This window comes from Talpa europaea, assembly GCF_964194135.1.
Source record: "Talpa europaea genome assembly, chromosome: 7".
Classification (NCBI taxonomy): Eukaryota; Metazoa; Chordata; class Mammalia; order Eulipotyphla; family Talpidae; genus Talpa; species Talpa europaea.
Window position 1 is genome coordinate 42,271,745 of NC_140074.1, and position 22,887 is coordinate 42,294,631.

General features: G+C 39.7%; 1 protein-coding gene across 1 annotated transcript in view; it reads right to left on the reverse strand.

The window, feature by feature from the left end:
- Positions 1-22,371, reverse strand: part of TRPM6 (transient receptor potential cation channel subfamily M member 6) — a gene marked incomplete at both ends in the record, with an annotated part of 105,579 nt that extends 83,208 nt beyond the window's left edge. The window contains 3 exons of the mRNA XM_084239203.1: positions 763-801; positions 3,584-3,663; positions 22,339-22,371. Of these exons, the coding sequence (XP_084095329.1) occupies positions 763-801; positions 3,584-3,663; positions 22,339-22,371 (152 nt within the window). The remainder of the gene's footprint in view (positions 1-762; positions 802-3,583; positions 3,664-22,338) is intronic.
- Positions 22,372-22,887: the final 516 nt, after the last annotated feature.

Here is a 22,887-nt window from a genome sequence, read left to right on the forward strand (position 1 = left end):
ACATCCTGGAAAGGGCATGGAAGCTCTGGGCCCCTTCCAAATATCTTGCCCTATACATCTTTTCATCTGACTATTCATAAATATGTCTTACAATAAACTGAGAAGTGTAAGTAAATGTTTTTCTGAGTTTTTTGAGCCATTCTAGCAGATTAATCAAACATGAGGAAGGGGCCATGGGAATCTCTGGACTATGGCCCAAAAGTCAGGAAGACAACTTGGATTTGTGTTGGAGTCCAAAGAAAGGAGTGAAAGCATAGTCTTGTAGAATCGAGCCCTTACCCTGTGGGATCTGGAGCTTTCTCCAGGTAGAGAGTCTCAGAACTGAGTTAATTATTTGATGGTATTATAATAAAACACAGATTGGGATTGCTGTCATAATTGGAGCTTGGTATACACACATTACCACTTGCAAGTCATAGATCAAATACAGTGCTGTATGAGCATGAAGCATTTTTAGCAAAGCTTTATATTTTTAGCAAAGCATTATAGCAAAGCAAAATGAAAATATAATGCTTTACAAGTATTTCAACTGTTAGACACTCTTGCCATGATCCTTAACCATTTATACCTTTCAGTAATTAAAATAATTATTACATTCAAAAAAAGTCATTTTATTCTTAAAACTTCCCTTGAAAAGGCATATAGGATACACCAACAAAGCCCTTTCAATGGGTTCATTCAATACGTGAGAAAACTACCCCAATGAATTTTAAACAGGAACTAAAAGTTTAAAGAAATCTTATTTATTTATTTAAGTCTTACCTGATTAAATTCTGGCAGACCTGGCATCCTGCAGTACATCTAAATTTAAAAAATAAAAACTTTATTAGTATTTGAAGGCATACGTAATATCTATACTAACACAAGGACCTGTTACTTTCAATGGGCTGGAAATCAGGGCTTTCTCAGTACTTATCTATCACTTTCCAAATATCCCCATAGCCATTTAACAAATACAATTATGCTGCAGCAACTTTGACTTAATTGACAAAACACTGCGTTTGGTGTCAAAATACCTGGTTTTAAATTTCATTAATTGATTCTTCCAAGCCCCAGTTCTCACATATGAAAATAATATTGTGTCCTATAAGGTTTTTAAAAAGATTATCTGGGCCTCCCTGGTGGCGCAAAAGGTTAAGACGTAGCCTCTGAAACTATTCGCAGCCATTGCAGCTTGAGTTTGAACCCCGGCCAGGGAGCAACCCACAAGGGGCAGCAGACCTCGCATGGTTAGCCCACTGCTCCCCTCAGCAGTGTATTTCAGTCGATCTTCCTGTTCTGTTCCCCACTCTGTCTCTGGTGAATCCTCTCACCCCCCACACCTCTGGCCTGTACCCCAGTTCTTGCATGCATAAATAAATAAATCTTTAAAAAAAAAAGATGTATATGAATATGTATCTGAGATGTATATGTTGTTTTGCACACTGGTACCTTGCAGTGTGTATAATAATGGCAGCTGGTGTTATCACACTATGAAAATAAGACAATTCTTAAGAATTCTGAGGATCAAGTAAGAAAATAGATACTATAGGGTAAATGAAGATGGTTCAGGCTTTTGTGCCATTGGCCTCTGTGGCTATCACCTGCAGCCTTGAATGCAGGAGGCGCTTGGGAGCGTGGGCTCAGGTTACAAATGCCTGGTGGTGGACACCTGGAGCATGGTGTGGGCATGAGTAAGTGGGTGTACCTGAGTCTGGAGACTGAAATATGGATAGGGTCAGTGTCACAGAGGATGGGGTGGCAGAGGACAGTATGGAGGAGAGCCCAGAGAGCCCCCCAATAAATCAAGGAACTGTTACTGTGACTATATTATCCTTACTAATCTTTCTCTTATGATTCAAAAGAACCTTCAGATTTGGGGGTTGGATATGGTCATCAATGATCATGTTTTAGGTGTACAGAAATTTTAATTAGAGAACTCTAGCTAAAATAATGAAAGGTAGCCCTTATAAAATTGTGTCATTCTAGATGTTTCAGAAACAAATATAAATCTTTTCAATTGCTCCTGCCTTTTTGTTTGAACATTTCATTTCAACTATAAATTCAAAATAAGAAGAAAAAGACATTTCAATGAAGCCTACAGATTAATTTATCAGGAATTACAAAGAGATAATTTATTAAATTTAAAATAGAAAATCACCACTTCTCTCCTAGGCATCATAAGGAAGAAAACCTCATGAAACCCACAATTTTGATAATCTTACTAGGATCATCTTGAACCATTCATGAAATTATGATCACTAATATTCTTCTTGAATCTAGTGCGAATGATGTATAGTTTATCACTCTTCGTAAAGTTCAAGGTGATTGTGAAGATGATTTTCCTTCACAGAGCTCATTCTGCCTTCCACTGCAACCACATCCCATTAAAAGATGCCATAAAAGATGAAGGGTAAAAGCAAGGTTACCTTGGTATTCTGTAAACATTTTATAAGCAAGTAAAATGGGAATTTCCAATCACAGGACTTCCAAGCCACAGGTAATTCTATGAAGGTGAATTCCTTTACTTTTAATTTCTTTTCCCCAAGGGCAATGCCACCCAGTCTTCATTTCATGGATTCAATTATGCTGGGAAATTTTCCATAGCCCTTTCTTCCCCTGTCTTTCACTGGCTGTTATTTTGAACTTTGTTCTGTAAGTAGAGCTTCCAAGGAGTTGTCAAGAACTCAGAGTAACCAAACTCAAATCATTCCATTTTGTTGTCCATTATCCCCTCAAATGAAAGGCCTATGAGACAAAAATGGACCTAAAACTAACAGCTTGAGTAATGTGAGCACAGCATTCTGAAATATCCCAATCACTATTTTCAATAGACACCTTTGTTAGAGATAAGCTTCACAATATTTTGAATAGTCAATATTTAGAAGCTGTAAGTATATCCAAGCCCAGTGAAATGCTTGTTGATATTTCCCTAATATCTATCCTCCCACTAAGAATAATAGGGGAATCAAAGATACAACAACAGTGTGAAAACTGCCCCAATACTAACAGTGGATCCATCAGGGTGCTGTCATTATGATGAACTTTTTATTCTTTTTATTGTATTAAGTTGTTGAACAGAGGTTTATTAGGAGCCTACTATACATGGCAGTCACTGCCCTACTGCTGGATTTGGAGTGGGGTACAAATTTACAAGGTTCCTGTTCTTATACTGTCCTTATAAGTCATGCATTATTGTTATGAAGATGAATAAAGGAACATGTATTTTAAATATTAATATCATAGATATTACCAAATTCTCTAGGTTTTCCCAAATAGTTTCCAGCAGTGCTGCTTTAAAAAGAAAAACATAGGGCCTTCCTGGTGGTGCAGCAATTGAGCATTGGGTTGCGAAGCTGCCCGCAGCCTCTGCAGCACCGATTCGATCCCCGGCCACTGGGAGAGGGTCCCACATGGTGCGCAGACCTCTCCTGCCGCCCGCTGCTCCCCTCAGCAGTGTACTTCGTCAGTCTGCCTGCTCTGCTTTCCCTTCTGGCTCTGGTGAATTCTCTCACCCTCCCGCACTTCTGACTGTACCCAGTGCTTGTATAAATAAATAAATAAATCTTTAAAATATATATATATATAAAATTAAAAATTGTACCTGTGAGGGCCTTTTGAGCTGGGTATGATTTTGCTACATTCTCTCTTGTCAAACACTCCTTCAATCCAGGATTTCTGGGACTGAACAGAAAGTGTTGTTACTTTTACATACTAATTAATTGGAAAAGTAGTATAACCACCAGTAGTTGAGGTAAGCATGATATATTTAAATATCATATACATTAATAAAATGCCAAGATGACCCCCAAACATGCTAAGCATTTACTGGCTTCTCTAACAGATAATAATAGACATAAATAAACTAAATGTGAACACAAAAATATTCACAGTTAATTGGTCTATAATCTCATCTTAAATGAAAGCTCCCTAAATGTACAAATCTACCAAAGAAGATATAATTGATGTTTTCTCTTAATTCTGCTAAAAGTCATTTTCATATCTTGTACCATAGTCCTACAAAGTGAATATCAAACTTCAAAATTCTCACTCATAAATTCCCTACTTTAAGATTACAAGAAGCTGGAAAAAGTATAAGGGAGATTTGATACACCTATTAAGTATGGCCTACCCTTAACTATGTTGCACCATGTTGCACATCCTGTAACTCAATTTTTAAATCTAAGTGGAACACTGATACTCACAGTCCTCCTAATAGTCTATCTCATTCTACAAACTCAAATCATAGCCGAGCTGTTATAGAAGCTGTAGAAGTCTAGAAGCAGAGAACTCTTGAGTCCACAGTTGAACCCAATCAACTGATGAGCTTGGCTTTCTCCTAATATGAAAAAATTTAACTGTATCTGGTATAAAAAATGAAGTGGCCATAACTATATACACATATGTATTAGAACAGTAATGAAATGGCAAGTGAACCAAAATCTACAGGGACGCTTTTTTTCAAACTCCATGTTAATGCATTTCCTCTCACACTCCTATTTACTCCCAGTCTACAATTGAAGGAAATGCATTGAACCAGAAAACATGTTACAAAGCCATCTGTGAAACCTCATTACTACTCAACAGGTACCCAGATGACTATGAAGGAGTTCAGGACATACCACCCCAAAATCTGCCTCTTTGGTATGTTGCTCATTTTGAGCTAAAAGTAACTTTAAAACAGCAAATATGAGAAGCTTTTTCTAAACTGCCCTAAAGTTTATCTACCTAACGACAGAACTTCTAAAAGGAATTCAATTGTTATAAATCCCCTTCCTGGGAGTTTTACCAACCAGATAGGCTAGATTCTTATCACAGGAAAGGAGATTAGAAGCTAATACCCCACCTAAACAACTTTGTTACAAACCATCATATCTCCCATGGGTCTTCAAAAGGCCCATACATCTTTCCTAAAAATATTTTTTCTCCCTGTAAGTGCTTACATGCCTTCTTTCCTTCCCCTATTTAGTTCCCAAAGCTCAACTGTTTTGGATATTTCACCTACCTGTAGTGCCCCCATGTACAAAATATTAAAAATTAATAAATACTATTTTTTTCTTCTACTCTGCCTATGGTTTGTCAGTTTATTTCACAGACTCAATTATCAAACCTAAGAGGGCAGAGGAAATTTTTCTTCCACTATAAATGCAAAAGAGGCCATTTATGGAGTCCTTTACATACTTGAATATTAAATTCATGGATCTTCTTTTATGCACCAACTTTAAATACATATTCAGAATACAAATCTTGTTTAAAAATTAAAAATGGGGCCTCCCCGGTGGCACAGTGGTTGAGCGCTGGGTTGGAAGCTGCCCGCAGCCTCTGAAGCACCGGTTCGATTCCCGGCAGCTCCCCGGCCACCAGAGGAGGGTCCCACATGGCACGCAGACCTCTCCTGCGGCCCGCTGCTCCCCTCAGCAGTGTACTTCGGTCCTTCTGCCTGCTCTGCTCCCCGCTCTGGCTCTGGTGAATTCTCTCACCCTCCTGCGCTTCTGACTGTACCCAGTGCTTGCATGTATGTATGTGTAAATAAATAAATAAATCCTTCAATAAATAAATAAACAATTAATTAAAAATGGTGTGGTGGAGAGGAGGACAAAGGCACAGGAACACAGAAAAGTTGGTTCCTGTGCATTTTAAACTTACCTATATACAAGAAAAACTCCCCAGATCAAGTCCAGAGTCATCTTAAGTCATCCTTCCCTCTTATCCCTTTTGTGTGGACAGCAATTTTTTTGGGTTGAAAGATACTCACTAAACCACTCACTAAAAATTTTAAAAACTAGGAAAAATCTAGACTCAGAACTTAGAACTAAACATTAAATTTAAAATCTATTATAACATAAGTGACTCAATCTTTTACAATCAGTAAGCCTGGCCCCTCTTCAAGAAACTTAATAATTTCATTTATGCATTCTCTGAGTATGTATTAAATACCTAATTTTTGCAAAAAAACTAAAAAAGATGTTATGGAGGAGTCTCAAATATTTCTTCATTTGAATTTCAAAACATCTGAATTCATTCAACAAACATTTCAGGATAGGCCCTCATGCTGCAAGCTGGGAAGTACTTACCAAAAAAACAAGGTTTTTGCTCTGAAGCAACTTAATACAAAAGGGAAAAAATAGACAATAAACTGATAACATTAAATTTATTGTGTGCCAATTAGCTATTAAAAACAGCTCCAGGGCCTCCCCGGTAGTGCAGTGGGTTGAGTGCAGCACTGTGAAGCTGTCCGCAGCCTCTGCATGGCGGGTTCAATTCCTGGCTGGCCAGGGAGAAACCCACATGGCACAGCAGACCTCTCCTGTCTCCTCTCCTGCTGCTCCCCTCAGCAGTGTCTTTGGTCGTCAGCCTGTTCTGTTCCCCGCTCTGTCTCTGCTGAATTTTTTATCCTCCCACACCTCTGACTGTACCCCTGTTCTTCTATAAATAAATAAATCTTTTTTAAAAAAAAAAAAAGCTCCAAAAGAGACTCCTATACAAATTAAACAAGCTGTATTTCAAACATTCCCTTCTTTTAGAATGGTAGATAGCCAACTCCAGGAGGAGGACTATCTGGGTAAATTACTTAATTTCTTCATTTGATCATATATAAAAAATGGAAATAATAATCTCTCTCATTGGACAGTTGGAAGGAATTGATAATTTAAAGACTTAGAATTCTCCCTGGGACTTACCAAGGTACAACAAAGCTTAGCTATTATAACCAGTAGTATCCAAGATAAAAATTGGCTTTCAGTTGGTGACCTAGAAACTTACTTTGATTTTTTTTTTCCATACAAAGATGACCTCCAAATCTCCCTCCAGCACCTCTCAAACTACAAATTAAATGCCTTTTACAGGCCTACTTTCCCTCACTAGACTACCTCCTCCAGGCCCATTACCTATCATTTCTGTAGCCCTAGGGCCTACCGCCTTGCTTGCTGAATAAGCAAGGAAATTAACGCATTTAAAATAGAACTTTGGGACTTGTGTATGCATTTTCTCTCCAAAGGTGTAAACAGGAAACCTTTGCCATAATAAGAAAGAGGAAACTTGTCCTGCAACACCCATATCTTATCTCAAAATTATGAGAAAACAAAAAGTGGACTTAATTTACAAGTGTTTTCAACAATTCTCAATTTAGAATTTTATCTCCCTACCTCATAACAGTAACCTTTCAAAATCCAGTGCTTCAGACAAGGAAGAGGCCCCCATGTTCAGTTCAACAAAGAACTATTAGGAACCAAATGTTTGTTGGTTCTGATTCAATTACCCCAAACTATATAAGGAAATTTTCCTGGAGGTGGTAGTTGACAATGGAGATGAAGCCATTTCTGCAGCTATCTTGACCATCTTTATGAACTGGGTTTTTGGGTTGTTTTTTTTTTTTAATATACTTGGGGATATACTTTGGTTGCTTTTAATATACTTTGGTTGTTTTTAATTGTTATGATTTGATAGAGGGACAGGGAGAAGACAAAGATGAGATATGTTATGTTATTAGTCTCAGGCTTCGTGTTGGCTATAAACAATTGGCTTCACCTAAAACATTTACAGATTTTACACACAATCTCAGGTCTGAGGTGAGGGTGGGGAATTACAAAGAAATATCCAAAGACTTATACTCCAATAAGCAGTACACATGAACTAATCCTTTGCCTCATGGAAAGTATTTCTACATTGAGGTTTTCAGCATTTTCAGATAACAGATTCTCTCTGTGAAATCTTTGAAAAATAACAAACTCACCTTAGAGACATTCTTTCAGTTTAAAAAGAAATTCTATGCCATAAAATTATGAGTAAGGAAAATATTGATTCAGGGTAACCCCAATATCCTCACTAGTAATGAAGACAAAGTTTTGAGCCAGTGAAGGTCATGCCTAAGGTGATCCGCTAACTTTTGGGATGCCTGAGAGTTGCAATTTGCCCAGAAAAAAATAAATAAAAAGAAATCATTCTAAATATGTGTATTATTGGGCCTCCCCGGTGGCGCAGCGGTTGAGCGCTGGGTTGTGAAGCTGCCCGCAGCCTCTGCAGTGCCGGTTCGATCCCCGGCAGCTCCCCGGCCACCAGAGGAGGATCCCACATGGCGCGCAGACCTCTCCTGCCGCCTGTTGCTCCCCTCAGCAGTGTACTTCGGTCCTTCTGCCTGCTCTGCTCCCCGCTCTGGCTCTGGTGAATTCTCTCACCCTCCCGCGCTTCTGACTGTACCCAGTGCTTGCATGTATGTATGTATGTATGTATGTATAAATAAATAAATAAATAAATAAAGATGGAATTTCAAAATACTTAAAAAAATGTGCATTATTTTTTTAAATATCCAGAGGGCTGTGTGATTGGGAGTGAAGGGGAATATAGAGAGCGGATTTCTTTTTTTAAAGCTTCTTGTAGTTAAAAAATAACAAAAAAAAAAAAAAAAACTAACTACTAACAAATACTTCTTGAGCTAAAACTGACAACTCACTCCCATTTTTATTCCCCCATTCTATCTTATGCGCACATCATTGTATTCACATGCATAACACTCAGTTGTTTTTCTCTTAACATTATTATAATATACTTCAAGACAGGGCAGTATCTTATGTATCTGGCATCTACAACGCTCAGCAAAATACCAGATTGATCAAATAGAAAATAGTCTCATGCTCCAGATCAACACCCTACTTTTACTACACAGTCCTGCCTTGGAGCAAAGGCCTCTTCAAACCGAGTGCCAGGCAGATGGACTGTCCACCACACACAATCTGTCCACTGAGGGGAAACTGCAGCAGTGCAAAGTCCGCCTGTCCACTCAAAGAGTCAGCTCAGGGTCTGCTGACAGGTTCTATGCACACTCTGCAGAGACATCTCCCAGGACTCAATCCAAAATTAACCCTCTCAGGCAAAGGATAGCCAAACAACAATAACCAAAACCCCAAGCTCTAGTTACTGGAAAACTTTTCCAGAAGTCAGCATTAGGAGTACTTCCTAAAGAACACAAAATAACCTTACTTTTTTTTCTTTTTTGATAGTAAAAGATGAGCACTATTTTGTGATAATGCAATTATATTTTATAACATCTTTTAAGTTGGTATGTTAACTAGAAAACTCACAATTTCTTAAAATGCCATTTCTGCCATTCAGGTGAAGAATTTTACTAACATTTTCATATACTACTTTGTTAAGCAAAGGTGCTAAGAAGTTCAGGATAAATTTTAGGATCATATAAAATCATGTGATATATGAATGAAACATTTATGAATTTTCCACAGAGCCTAATGGGAAAATAGATGTATTCAAGAGTGATCCCACCCACAAGTGAAACATTTACAAAGCTTCAAACTAAAGTGATGTCAAATTAGAGAAAACCCCCATTATGACAATATAAAATCACAATTTCAAATAGCAGTGAGACTTCTCACAGAGTTCAACCCTGACCAGTCTCCAGGGGAGTACAACGTACAAACAATATGTTTACAATTTCAAATATTATTAAATTATTTTGATAAGAAGGAAAAAAAAAACAGAAAAATCCTTTATGAGTCGTCTTAGCTCGGTAGTAAATACAGTGTAACTGATTGCTGGCCTGCTTGTTGTCTAACCATTTTATTCAGTTAACATTTCCAAATTAGATATTCTCAGTAATCTGTAATTTTGAAGCAGCAAAATATCCACAAATTCATTGTCCATTACACATATGGTCTTTATTTATTCTCTAAATATCTTGCTAAATTACCCAGAACAAAGACTTTAACAAAGAAAAAACAAAACTTTCTTGTCATGAAGTTATATTCTTTTATATCTTAAATTATTGACTTTTGGGAAACCCATCATCCTCTGGGACAATAATCCCTTTATTAGAAATTACAGGTTAAAAACAATTTTATTTATGTCATGCATAATAAGGTCTATAAATACTTTGGAGATTACTTTTTTGATTTTCTCCGGGAAACACAGCAGAAAGAATACTGCAATAGGATTTTACTGCTTAAAATTCAGTGAAGACATATAGAGCATGGTTAACTTAGACAAATTCAAAATGTTTGTTAAAAAATAAGAGGATACGAAGACAAAAGGGGAGAAGAAAGAAAAAAATTTAAACGTGGACAATTTTAATGTCATTCTACTTTCAGAAATTTCTCATGCCCAAGAGCAGCAGTTTTGGCCTAGGACCCTTTCATATTTATAAAAATTACCAGGGTCCTCCAAAAAGCTTTCATTTATGTGAGTGTATCTTTATGTATTAAAAGTTAAAACAAGACTTTTAAAAAGATTTAATAAACCTATTACATGTTAACATACGTAATATATTATCATTAAAAAATGTTTTGAATATTTATGAAAACATTGTCTCATATTTGTGTAAATTTCTATAATGTCTATTTTGGTTGAAGTATTTGAATGATAGAAAAATATACGTATACCAAGAAAAACAGACTTTTTAGTTAATTGTGGATGCATCATTTAAACTTAGGAAAACATCACTGTACACTCATGAGAGAATGAGTACAAGGCAAATAATGTTTTACCAGTATTATAAAAATAATTTTTACTTTGAGGAAGGACCTTTGAAAGGATGCCAGAAGCTCCTGGGGACTGGCGGACCACATGTGCAGAACCACCACAGCACACAAGCGACTATACGTAGGCACCAGGGTGAGTGAGAGACAGGCCCAGTTGCTGCCCAGTTGGTCTCCAGTCCCACTTGCATGTCTTAGTACATCTCATCTCAGTGAACACACTGTTGTGTCTCAACACCCCCTATTTTATCTGATATTCAACTGAAGAAAGTTCCAACATACAGAAAAAGCAAACAGAGATCCTATCTTTATGTTATACATTACAAGCAACATAAAGGTCTTCTGAAGGATAACTTTTATTGTATTCCACTTTTAACTTTAAAGTCAAGTTTGGTACCTATCACATTTACCACCTCAAAGATTTCAGTGAAGCATAAAGATTGGGGGTGGAGGGGGTCAGTCCTTCAGAAACCACAAGCAAGATAAATTTCTGTAGTCCATTCACTCTTCCTTTAAAATACTGATGTCTTGGGACTTCCCTGGTGGCACAAGGGGTTAAGATGCAACCTATGAAGCTGTCTGCAGCCATTGCAGAACGAGTTCAAATCCAGGCTAGCCAGGGAGCAGCCCACATGGCGCAGCAGACCTCTCCTGTCTTGCCTGCTGCTCCCCTCAGCAGTGTATTTCAGTCAGTCTGCCTGTTCTGCTCCCCACTCTGTCTCTGGTGAATCCTCTCACTCCCTACACCTCTGGCCTATACCCCAGCTCTTGTATACATAAATAAATAAATCTTTAAAAAAAATAAAGTACTGATGTCTCTAATAATAGCTTTATTCATTTACAAATTATTTGATTAGCATATAATTTTATTCTAATAAAAATAAATAAAATCGTGTCCCAAAGACAACACCAAATGGGAAACACTGACTTTACAAACAGATATCAAGTATGGCACAAGAGCAGGCTGTGGGGGTCTCTGGAGGAGAAATTTTAGGAATGTCCTTAAAATATGACAAAGATTTTGAGAAGTGGTGATGGAATTTCATCTTGTTAGAAATGGAAAGATTGTGGCTTTCAGAATTCAGAGAACACCCTTATTAAGGTATTGTAAAGCCTTGAGGTCACTAGGCAACAAAGAATTGGGAAGATCAAAGAGACAAGAACCTTCCCAAACATCTGAGCCCAGGCTATGGAAGAGACTTCAGAGAAAGAAGAACAGATTTACATATCAGGATGATCACATGACACCGGATGCACATAGCAAAGGGAGAAAGTGTCTCTCTTTAATAAAAACGTTTGCATTATTTCAAAAGTACTTTTCAAAGAAAAACTGAGAAAGTGTGTTTAATACTGCAAAGAGGAGGGTGGTAATTTTGTCGATAATGAATGAACGGATTGAGAAAGAGTCAAGAAATAGGATGTAGAGCAGAAGAGACGGCTAATATAAGATGCTCTCTGGAGAAACAATATTAAAAATATCAACAAAGCAACAATATGAACGGTATCAACAAGAGCAAAAGTCAACACTGATGTTGCTTTTTTTTTTTTTAAGACTGTATTTTTTTTTTTTTAAGATTTATTTTTATTTATACAAGAGATGGGGTAGAGTGGCAGGAGGGTGAGAGATTCACCAGAGACAGAGCAGAGAGCAGAACAGGCAGACAGACTGAAAGCACTGCTGAGGGGAGCAGCGGGTGAGACAAGAGAGGTTTGCCTCGCCATGTGGGATTCTCGCCGGCTGGCCGGGAATTGAACCAACGCTGCGGAGGCTGCAGACAGCTTCACAGAGCTGTGCTCAACCCGCTTGCGCCACCGGGGAGGCCCTGATGTAGCTTTTCATATACACCAAGGACTATGCTAAATCCTTTATGTGCTCAAGATAGAGATATGCCAGCTATGTGACTGATACAATTGTTATTACCTCTTTAGAGAAGAACAGTTAAGTAGGTTCTAACTAATACAATTGCCAGAGCTCTTTCATGCTAAGTTTAATAGGCAATGTTGAGAGAACGTTTCTTTCATGTTGAGAAAATTTGTACCTTGTTTGTAGACAAAAGAGATGTCAATAAAAAGAGAAAGACAATTCACAAGAGAATGAAATGTCAGAGACCTTGAGAGTTAGGGAAGGGAAATAAATGATAAGAACCAAAGAGGAAGACAGCCTGGAAGAAAATACTTCTACTACAAAGGAATGGAGTAGCTGAGACGCTTGTCATTCTCTGTAATTTTGTCCAAGATCCTATTGTCTATGTTCTATGGAAGGTGGTAGCCCATTGAGCTTGGAAGGCTATAAATCTTAACAATCATCATTACTCCTCTTACCCAAGAAAGAAAAAAACTTAGGAGATGCATCTGTGTGGCCGTAGGGTCCCTTTTCATTACCAGCACTTTACAGAACAATACCATTTTTCCCAAAGTCCATTCTATGGGCCACAAAGCATATAAGCACATAAGCACATTGTTTTCTCAATAGAGAATCCGCCTAACTTAATATACCAATGGGAAGCACAATAGTATCCCACTGGACACCCTATGGAGAAAGCTACCACATAGTGTTCCAGGAGTGTTCCTAATATGCCAACTGAAAAATGTCTGTCTCAGAACACGTGGGTCTGCAGACAACTATGCTAAGAGAACAGGAATTTGGGGTAAACAATAAGAATGTAACTGGGGACCAGTGGGCAAGTGAATAAATCAGAGCAAAATATAATGGAAGGAAAGGAGGAGGGAAGGACTATCAAGGTAATTTTGCTTTTTCTCTAGCCTGTAAGAAATATTTATCAACAAACTGGAGAGATTTTGTTCTCTCTGGGTGATTGACCCCAAAGGTTGTAAGAATAATTTCCGGCTGTCCCATTGGAAATTTTCTGAAACATTCCTTTAGTTTTATAACAGGGTGGCCCCCAGGAAAAGGGGAGATTCCGGGTTTCCTGCCCCACCCAAGAGAAGGCAGAGCTAAGCAGGGAGGAGAGGAAGCTGGAGAGAAGACTGGGGAAGGAAGGAAGCAGGATGGAGAGCAAGAAGAAGACCTGGAGAAGGCACATGATGCAGAGGGATGTGTGAAGAAACTGCCCTTGCTTTTTGGTCCTGGACTGGTTGAAACAGATGCCGGTGAGAGACCAGTGGGGAGGTTAACAATGGCAGCTTTTATCTTGATTTTGATTTTGCTCTTTTCCTCCCAGGTTTGTCTGACTTTCTGACCCTTTTCTATGTATCCCTGCCAGAAGGTGCTTTAGCCTGTCCTAGGCTTTCATTTTGTTTAAGGCTTACGTTATTTTGCTAAGGTATGACAGGGCAATATGCATACCCAGACAGGGACATATCTATATCTATATCTATATCTATATCTATATCTATATATCTATATCTATATCTATCTGTAATATATATCTCCAGTAGGCAATTGGCATATGAGAAAGGCAAAAATTTAGGAGATATAAGGTTTTGTCATAAGGAAAGTGCCTTTCAGTCAGGTGTCAGTGGGTCACTCCAGGGGAGAGGCTTCAGGTGACAATTCAGGTGCAGGCTGATGGGTGATGACAAGGCTCAGTGCAGGTTGTCACTGCAGGCCCACATCCGCTGACTCTGCCTCTGCTTACTCTCTGCCCACATTGTGTTCATATTTTGTTTCCTTTCACATCTTCTAGAATCCCTGTCTGAGAACTTTCTGCATCTCTGAATCAGCATCTCCTTCTGTGTGCTTCTGAACCTTCTGTACTTCCCCCATGCCCTGTATGGTCAGGAACTATTTAGACCCACAGTTAGAGAGTGATCTCCATGAAAGGGGGAGGTTCTGTATTTCTTTCCCCACCTAAGGAGGGGTGGAGCTGAGTGGCTAGGTGAAGATATGGAACACTTGGAGAACAGACACTGGCAGAGACATGGGAAGAATACACAGGAAGGCGAACACATGGGGCATGTGTCCCAGTGACATGTGAAGGAGGGCATTCTTGCTTCTCAGCTTTGGACTTGCCCTGGGGACTTGGGGGACATGGTAGAACTACGTGGGTAAGAGACCCAAGGAGAGGTTGACAATGGCAGCCATTATCTTGATTCATACTTCGATTTTGCTCCTTTCTCCCCAGACATGCCTGGTCCCTTTTGCTCCTTTCCTATGATTCCCTGCCAGAAGGTGCTTGGACATGTAGCAAGCTTTTGGACTTCAGATAACTGGCTTTGGGCCAACCTCGTTTGGCTGGACATTTACCCATGAGGGAAAGCATAACTTTGGATCTTTCATTGGGAAACTATTATCCTTCCTTCTTTTCTCTCAATACAAACACTGTTCTATTAAATTTATTTCATACCAAGAATATGCTTTGTCTTCATGTGGTAGATGGCAGAACCTCTTTAGAGCATACAGGTTTTGGGGTCCCAGGGAATCCCTCAGTCTGCCCTAATGCCATTATTCTGTAAGCCCCAGAATGCAGGGAACTATCTTGTTCATTGCAGTTGAGTTCTAGGCATATATAAATGTATTAAATGGGAAAAAAAAGAAATGTTCTGTAGCCATATAAACTTATACCTGTATTATAACAAGCTAGAAGGTATAAACTATCCATTGTTCCCCTAAATATATTTGACCACGGATCATCTCTGAGGGTATCACACACTTGTTCTCATAGGATGCAGTTTAGGGAAGTTTTCTTCCCAAGAAGTTGCTACTAGTTATCAACTAAGAATATTTCCTCCCTTGAATCTTATACTTTAATGTAAGGTTTTTATCTTCATCTTTACATTTTTTAATTAATTTTAAAATCTTTGAGACGTTAACTTAAGACAGAAATCTGAGATTTTTATCTTCGTTTAAGTCAAAAGATTTAGGGAAGGGTACTTTTTTTTTTTTTCAGAAAAATAAAGTTTATGTCCCAAATCACAACAAATTCTTCTGATATTCTGGGAGGAAAAATGTTTTAATAGAAAGAGGGTGGTCCAGGAAGTTGAAAAGCAGAAGTCTGCCAATGGGATGCCAGGAATTCCATGAGTAACAGCATTTGGCAGATGTGAAATATCCTAGCATTTGCCAGAATAAAATTTTCCAACTTCTGTTTCTGGCTGTTATACTTGATTTTCAAAGTTTTAATGTTGTTTAGAGACGGACTGTACTTTCAGCGCAATGCAGGAAGGAAAAGGGAACACAGCTACCATACAATGCCTTTCTCTAAGTCACCAAGAAGCCAAACAGGACAGCTTTCCATTTTCATAGGTTTTGATTATTAAGATGTTTCTTCTGTATTTAATTTCTTCTGCGATTGTAAAAAGAGGATATATCCTAACTATAAGGAAGAGCCCTTGAAATGACCCAAAAAGATAATTATGTAAGAGGGATAAAAAAAAGAAAAGCAGCTTTTCCTCTTTTAAGTAAGTGCCACTCAGACGCTCACAATAAAGAGGAACATCCTACCGCAGCTACCTCAAGTTGCAAACTGACCCAAAAAACCTCTAACTCTCCGTTTATGGGTGCTTGGGAGAGGGTATGGTGACATGCATCTGAAGTGGTATGACTTTATACCCTTAAATCGTATACAGTATATAAGTCAATGTTACCTCAATGAAAAATTATAGTAATTAAAAGTCCTCTCTGATTGATCAAATTTCAATCAGACACTTTCTGACTTGAGTCCTCATTTTGAGCAGGTCTCAACTGTGGAGTCTGCCCTTGGTCCATTTAGTAGAGCATAAGCAAGAATCCTGAGTAATTTTAGCAAAAATTGCCCACCCTTGGCATCTGATCACCCTAGCCTGCCTTCAGCAACAATCCTGTTGAACTGGCCTAGCAGGAATCCATGACATCTACAAGTCTCCTCTTAGTCACTTTCCATTTACTGACCCCCACTCATGGTTATACAGTTCCACTGGACCTTGTAAATGCAAACCCCCATCATAGTAACCCCTCTTGAGTCACATTTTCATTACCATCTTTAACAAGCATCATAAAAATATTTCCTCTAAAAAACCCAGGCCACACATACACAAAAGTTATTATCTGTAAGTCAAAGAACAAAACCAAAAACACCAGAATTCTCAGAAACACATAGAAATCCACTTGTATCTCTTATATGAACTTTATAGAGCTCTTCCCATCGGTTATTGGTAGTTGTTTGTTTTTTTTTTTTCCCCTTCAGTTCAACTAAAAGGAGAGACATATGCATCAAGAAGACCTACAAAGAAGGACCTTAAAGAACTCCTTCGGGACACGTGACTCCTAGTCCTTCATCTATCACCCAGCTCTTCACACTCATATGAAGTGCTTCATACTTATACTCATAACTTCATATTTGCTGAACCCAAACACCAGCTATCAAGCTGCAATTTCTCGCTGAAATATTTCTGCTTAATGGTTGTTTCTCAAGAATGCAATTTTCCTCCATAAGGCAGTGGCTGTAAGATGGAGAAACCAAAACAAGCCTGAGTGGCTTGCCTCTGTATTTCATTCAAGAACAAACATCCAACCTGTAAATTCACAATTCCCTCCTAGTTCAGCCTTTCTTAAGACTGACTTAAAAACTTGAGCAAATTTTACAAAGAGTTAAGATTTTAAGACTTTGGACATATGTTTCACTTTTAATTCAACAAAACCTACTGTGGGAACTGCAAGTCCCACATTTAGTTTCTCTAAGCCAGACAATGACGATTGGTTTTGTTTTGTTTTTCAAATCGCTTTAAAACAGACACTTTAACAGTGGTGAGAAAGGTAATAGAGGATTAGCTGATCCAGGCCAAGAATCTGAAAATACCCTATGGACTTAAATCTTTCTGGGAGGGAAATTCTCTTTCCTAAGATTACAAGATTCAATTAACAACAATCTCTTGGCTCTTTAAAAGATCAGTGGAGGATATCTATTTTCTACAGAAAGGAAGATATTTTCAAACTCTAAGACCAACCCGGTTCACTGTAAGATAATAACCTGGTTTATTCTATAATACTTATAGCAGGTGCTTTAGTGTGGGCCTTTTAACACAATGCCATAGAATGGAGAATTAAACAACAAACATTTATTTCTCAAAGTTTTATAAATTAAAAGTCCAATATCAGAGTACCTGCATGATCAAATTATGGTAGGACACTTTTCCTGATTTACATCAGTCACTTTCCAGCTTTTCACAGGCGGAGAGATTGCCAGGAATTAAAATCTCCCACTCTTAAATATGTCTTTTTGGTGAGGGTTTGACTTGATGGGAGAGGTTCTGAGTTTGGGGGGAGACTGTTTTTGAAAAAGATATTTACATGTGAACTTCTCTGTAGACTTTTTCCTAGAAGTCCTATTTTCCTTATGCTTTTTCCATGGAGAAGACAGAACTAAACCCACAAAAGGTTGTTTAATGGGTGTCTTCCCTTTCATTCTCACCTGCTACCCTACATATCCCCCCATCTATTTAAAATGCTTCTGACGCAATTTGAGCTAGTTACTTAGTTATGATGGGTCTCTCCCATGTTTACAGGAGGTTACATGTTGTTATTAAAACTTCTTTTTGACTTTTTCTCTTATAATCTTTCAGATACTTGTTTGATTATTTGTCAGCCTAGGAGAATCCAAAGAGATACTAGATTTCCATGCACTAATCCCATTCATGAAGGCTCCACCCTCAAGACCTAATTACCTCCTAAAGACTCCACTTGCAAATACCATCACATTGGGGATTATGGTTTCAATGTAAGAATTTTGGGTATTCTGTCCACAGCAGCACGTTAACAACTAATTGGTCACTTTCCAAGTACACATCTGCACAAGGCAATATACTTTGCTTATATTAACTCTGACCAAAAGCATAAGGGAAATAGGTGTAATTATTATCTCCTTTTCACAAAGAAGAACATAACGTTTTAGTGTTACAGAATGCATCTCCATAAAAGGGGAGGATGACATTAAATGGCACCATTTCCCCTCCTTGTTAATATTTCTAAAGGATTTATAATTACCAAATTCTCCTTTATCTTTAGTTATAACTGAGTGAAATCAGTAAGAAAGGAAAAAAGATACTACAGATTCAAAAATAGCATCTGCTTCTCAGTTTCTGAGATCATCCAATCACAAGGAAACTTGTGCCAACCTCTAAGTCACTGCCCGTGTGAGCAGTTTGAGCCTGACTCCCTGGCCCATATCTCAATACACCCTGACAGTAGAGAAGATAAAGAGAGTGTTAAACTTGAACACTGGTGTTGGGATGAAGGAGGAATCTCAAGAAATTGTATTTTCTCAACCCAAATGGCCAAAATAGACAAAGGGATCAAAAAGTTGTGGTAGATTTCTACAATGGAATATAACTGAGCGATCAAAAAAGACAAACGATGCCATTTGCAGCAATATGGATAGAGCTGGAAGGGACTATGCTAGCTGAAATTAGTCAGAAAGCAAAAGATAAATACAGGATGGTCTCACTTATGTGTGGAATATAGAGAAACCAAACAAATGGTAAAAAAAAAAAAAAGTCAAAACTAGCAAGCTGGTCATAGAACTGAGGCATACAGCAAATGAAAAGGGAGAGAGAAAAGTAAAACAAGGGAGGGATGAACAGAAGGGAATATGGTGATGGTTTATGGGTGATATGATGGCAGGAAAATCATGGGGACTACAACTATGTAAGAATATAATTAATTAATTAAAATAATAATAATAATAAAGTATGTTTTCTCCCAGCACACCTGCTATAGAAAGAACAAATTTCTGACAAATAGGGGTATTTCCTCCCTAGGGTCAGATGGTCTCCTTACATTAAAAAAAAAAAAAAAAATGACCATTTATAAGAAGCTCCCAGCCCACAATCAATAAAATGAGAGAAACTTGGTTGCCCACATTCAGTTATCCCACTGGGTTTTGAGTCTACTTGAAAGAAAATTTTGTAAAATGACTGCACATAGTTTATAGAGAGATGGAAAAATAAAGAACCACCAAATTCACCAGTCTGATGTCTCCAGTCAAAACACACAGCACAGTTGCAACCCCGGTATGTCTGATGCTGGCCTGTATTGTTTCAAAAATCACAGGCAGCAAATGGCAAAGGGTCACTCCCCAGCCAGCAGGGAAAATACAGGGAAATTCAGGGTCTGTGCTAAGGAGTAAATGTTTTGTCTTTGTTTCCAACCAAAATAGATCAGGATTGTAGAGACACAGCCTTACAAACCCTGAGAAAGAATGTAACCTCTGAGGAAAAGAAAATAACCAATCCTCACTGCTTCCAGTGGGTTGTGAAACACTGAAATACTCTCAAAGTTTATCTGCCCTACAAATAACTGAGGAACCTCTTCCCCAGAGATGTGGGAATACCAACACCTGTGCAGAATAAGGGAAAACAGCATTGGGCTGCCCTTGACAACAGGACATACTAAACTCCCTAGTGCCAAGTCCACCAGAAGAAAGTTTCCAGGGAGAGGCTACCCCCTCTCCACAACCCAGAAGAGCCATGGGTTCCAGGCAAAAGCTGAACCCAGCAAAAAGTAGATTCAATCACAGACACCAAAGTATAGTCCAAATCACATTAATCAAGCTTGTGTGAAAAATCTTTCTTTGCTGTCAATTTAATTGTGGTAATAAACACATAATGTAAAATTTATGATCTTAACCATTTATAAGTGTGCAGTTTATTACTGTTGAGTATATTCCTAAATATATAGTTGTTCTGGTGGCACATAGGCTATGGAGCTCAATTTGTAATGGTTTGGTGTAGGAGGGGTACAAAGGAGAGAAAGAGAGAGAGGGAGAGGCAGAGAGGGAAAGGGAGACTGACTTGACAATATGACGTTTGTATTCCAAGAGAAAGGAAAAAAGGCTCAATTCCATCATCCAGAAACATCTCACTATCCCTCTCTATTTCAAAATTAAAAGTCCTGCTCACTGTATAGTCCAGGTTCTGGAACAGGACATAGGACAAAGCTGGCACTAGCAGAGTGATAGGTCATGAATAGAAAAGGACAATGGTGCGAAAAACGCTAGATATATGATCTTGATTAATCCAACTCATCTGAACATAATTTTTAAGAAAGCATCAATACCTATGGACATGGAAAGATCTCCAGGAACTACTTTTAAAGAAATTAGGTTGCATATCAACATACACAGTGTGATTTCCATTAGGTAAAAATAAATACAAAACAATGATTTCATCTGTATATAATACTACACTTAAGTAATATCCTCTAAATCCACTATTTTGATCACCTCTCACTTTGAAGGCGCTGGGGATAAGAGAACAGGAACGGTCTGTTCGAATTTCTGTTTGTAGTGTTTTAATTATTTACCACAAAAAATTATTTTTGTATTTTTAGTGAAAATTTTTAATTGAAAAAACCCTCTGAAAAGAAATTTTGTTATAAGACAGGGATGATTTAATATACCTCAAAAGTACCCTTTCATAGAAAGCTACTGGAAAATGTACCCCATCAAAATGATGGGCAAAAAGTAAGAAAGATATGAGAAGGGGAAGGGAGAAGTAAAGGAAACAGGACCCAGCATAACAGAGATGCTAAAGGAATCACCCGGATAATGGCAAAAGAAGCCCCCAAAAAGCCTTGAATCAAACACCTCGGGTAACCTGTCCGGTCAGGCAAAGCAGGTCAGAAAACCCGAAATCAAGAAGAGAAAATTAATTCAAATAGTGAACACAATGGAACATCTTAAGAAAAGAGGTAGGCAACTGGCAACGAATTTGTAATTAACTAATGCGAGCGCCCTAGAACCCCCTGCTAACACAGAGAAAGACAATTCCAGGCGAGGACAAAAGTTAAAAAGGGAATGTAATCACATACTATATAACTCCCTCCTACTACTACGTCGGTAGCAAAAGACCCTTGGAACAAACTAAAAATGTCAAATAACCGTATTCCTAGGATGGATGGAAGGTACACGGAGGATGCTAAGTGGTAGGCGCAGGGCAACGAGAGCTAAGTGTTCACGCCGCGGGCTGGAAAATCCACACAAGGGGAAGATCCCTGACACCTCCAGGGTGATCTGGCTCCCCAGAAAGTGCTCTTCACGACCAGGGTGCGCCGATACGAACTCACCCTTCCCAAGCCTCCTGCACTAAGCGCGCATTGCAGTGCGCTCCAAAATGGCATTCACGCCGCGTGTGCGCGTCAGACCAGACAAAATAGCTCAAGGACAGCCGCTTTGACGTTTGGCCGCCATACAGGAGAGCACGCGGCACGCCCGGGTCTCCCCTCCACGGCACCCCAAGCTCACACCTTCCCCCCGCGTCCGGCGCTGCTGAGGCGCCCTCCCTCTCCAAGCCCCCGGGACGGCCGGGGCGCGGGCGCCGGTGATGGGGGCAGCCAGGCGCGGCCCCGGGGCGGCGTTTACTTTGACCTGCACTTTCATGGCTCCGGGACTCCGGCGCGGGGCGCGCGGGGACGCCAGCGGCGCAGACGGCGGCCAGGCAGCTTCTCCCGCCGCCTCCGGGATGTGCGGCACCCGGCTCCTCCGGATTCCCGCCAGCCAGACGCGTCCCAGGCGGCTTCCAGGCGCGCCTCCTCTTCTCGGCTGCCGGCTCTCGCCAGCTCGGGGCTACTCTGCAGCCCGCCGCGAACGGGAGCGCAACCTGAACGCGCCTCCTCTCCCCGGGTCCCCACCGTCCAGAGCTAAGCCCGCGGCCCCGTTAGGTGTCCGCTCCGACACCACCTCCGCGCTGGCCGCCTTCCAGCTCCGCGATGGGGGCTGTGGACCTGCCCTTTAGTAGTCGCCCTACGTTAGACGAAACCTCGGGGCAGTCCGCCTGGGGTCAGACCAAAGCACCTGGAGCAGGTATTTCGCAAAGCCTAGGTATTCGAGATCCAGGTAGATCCCAGAGCGGCGGGCCCCACCCACCCCTTCCGGGCTCGGGCTCAGCTTGGGTAATTAGCGTCAGGGGTCTTGGCTCGGCGGCAGCGGGACGCGCAGCCTACCTGTGAGCGCTGCGCGCCAGGTCGGGCTTTCATCGTTGGTGTGTTGCTACCAAAGCCTGATGTGAGCTTCTGACTTGTGGAATGAGATCTGGGCCCCACCTCCACACGCAGCCTTTTCGGCCGTGTCGGTTTGTCCTGATTCCTTTTGGCCTCAGTTATCTCTTGTATTTGAAGGTGATTCCGACCTTACCTAGGGCAAAGGAGTGTAGTGAGGGGAAATGGACTGTTCCCCACGTCGCAGACCTATTTTACTAGATTGTGTAGGTTCTATTGAAAGGTCACAGGAGATGAAACCCAACAGTTTTTACTATTTAGGAGGTGCTGGACTTGTCAAGTGACCCTTCTGGGCCTGAGTTTACTTGTCTGGGTGTGGGAATGGTAGTTAAATAAACCCACCACCCTCATTGGCTGGACTGAACAAGCAAAATTACTTAATGTGCTTTCTGTGCAGAAGTACCGTGCAAATGTAACTTATTTTTGTGAATTCCTCTGGCTAGGCAATCTTTTTTTTTTTTAATTTTTTGTAAAGATTTATTTATTTATGCATCT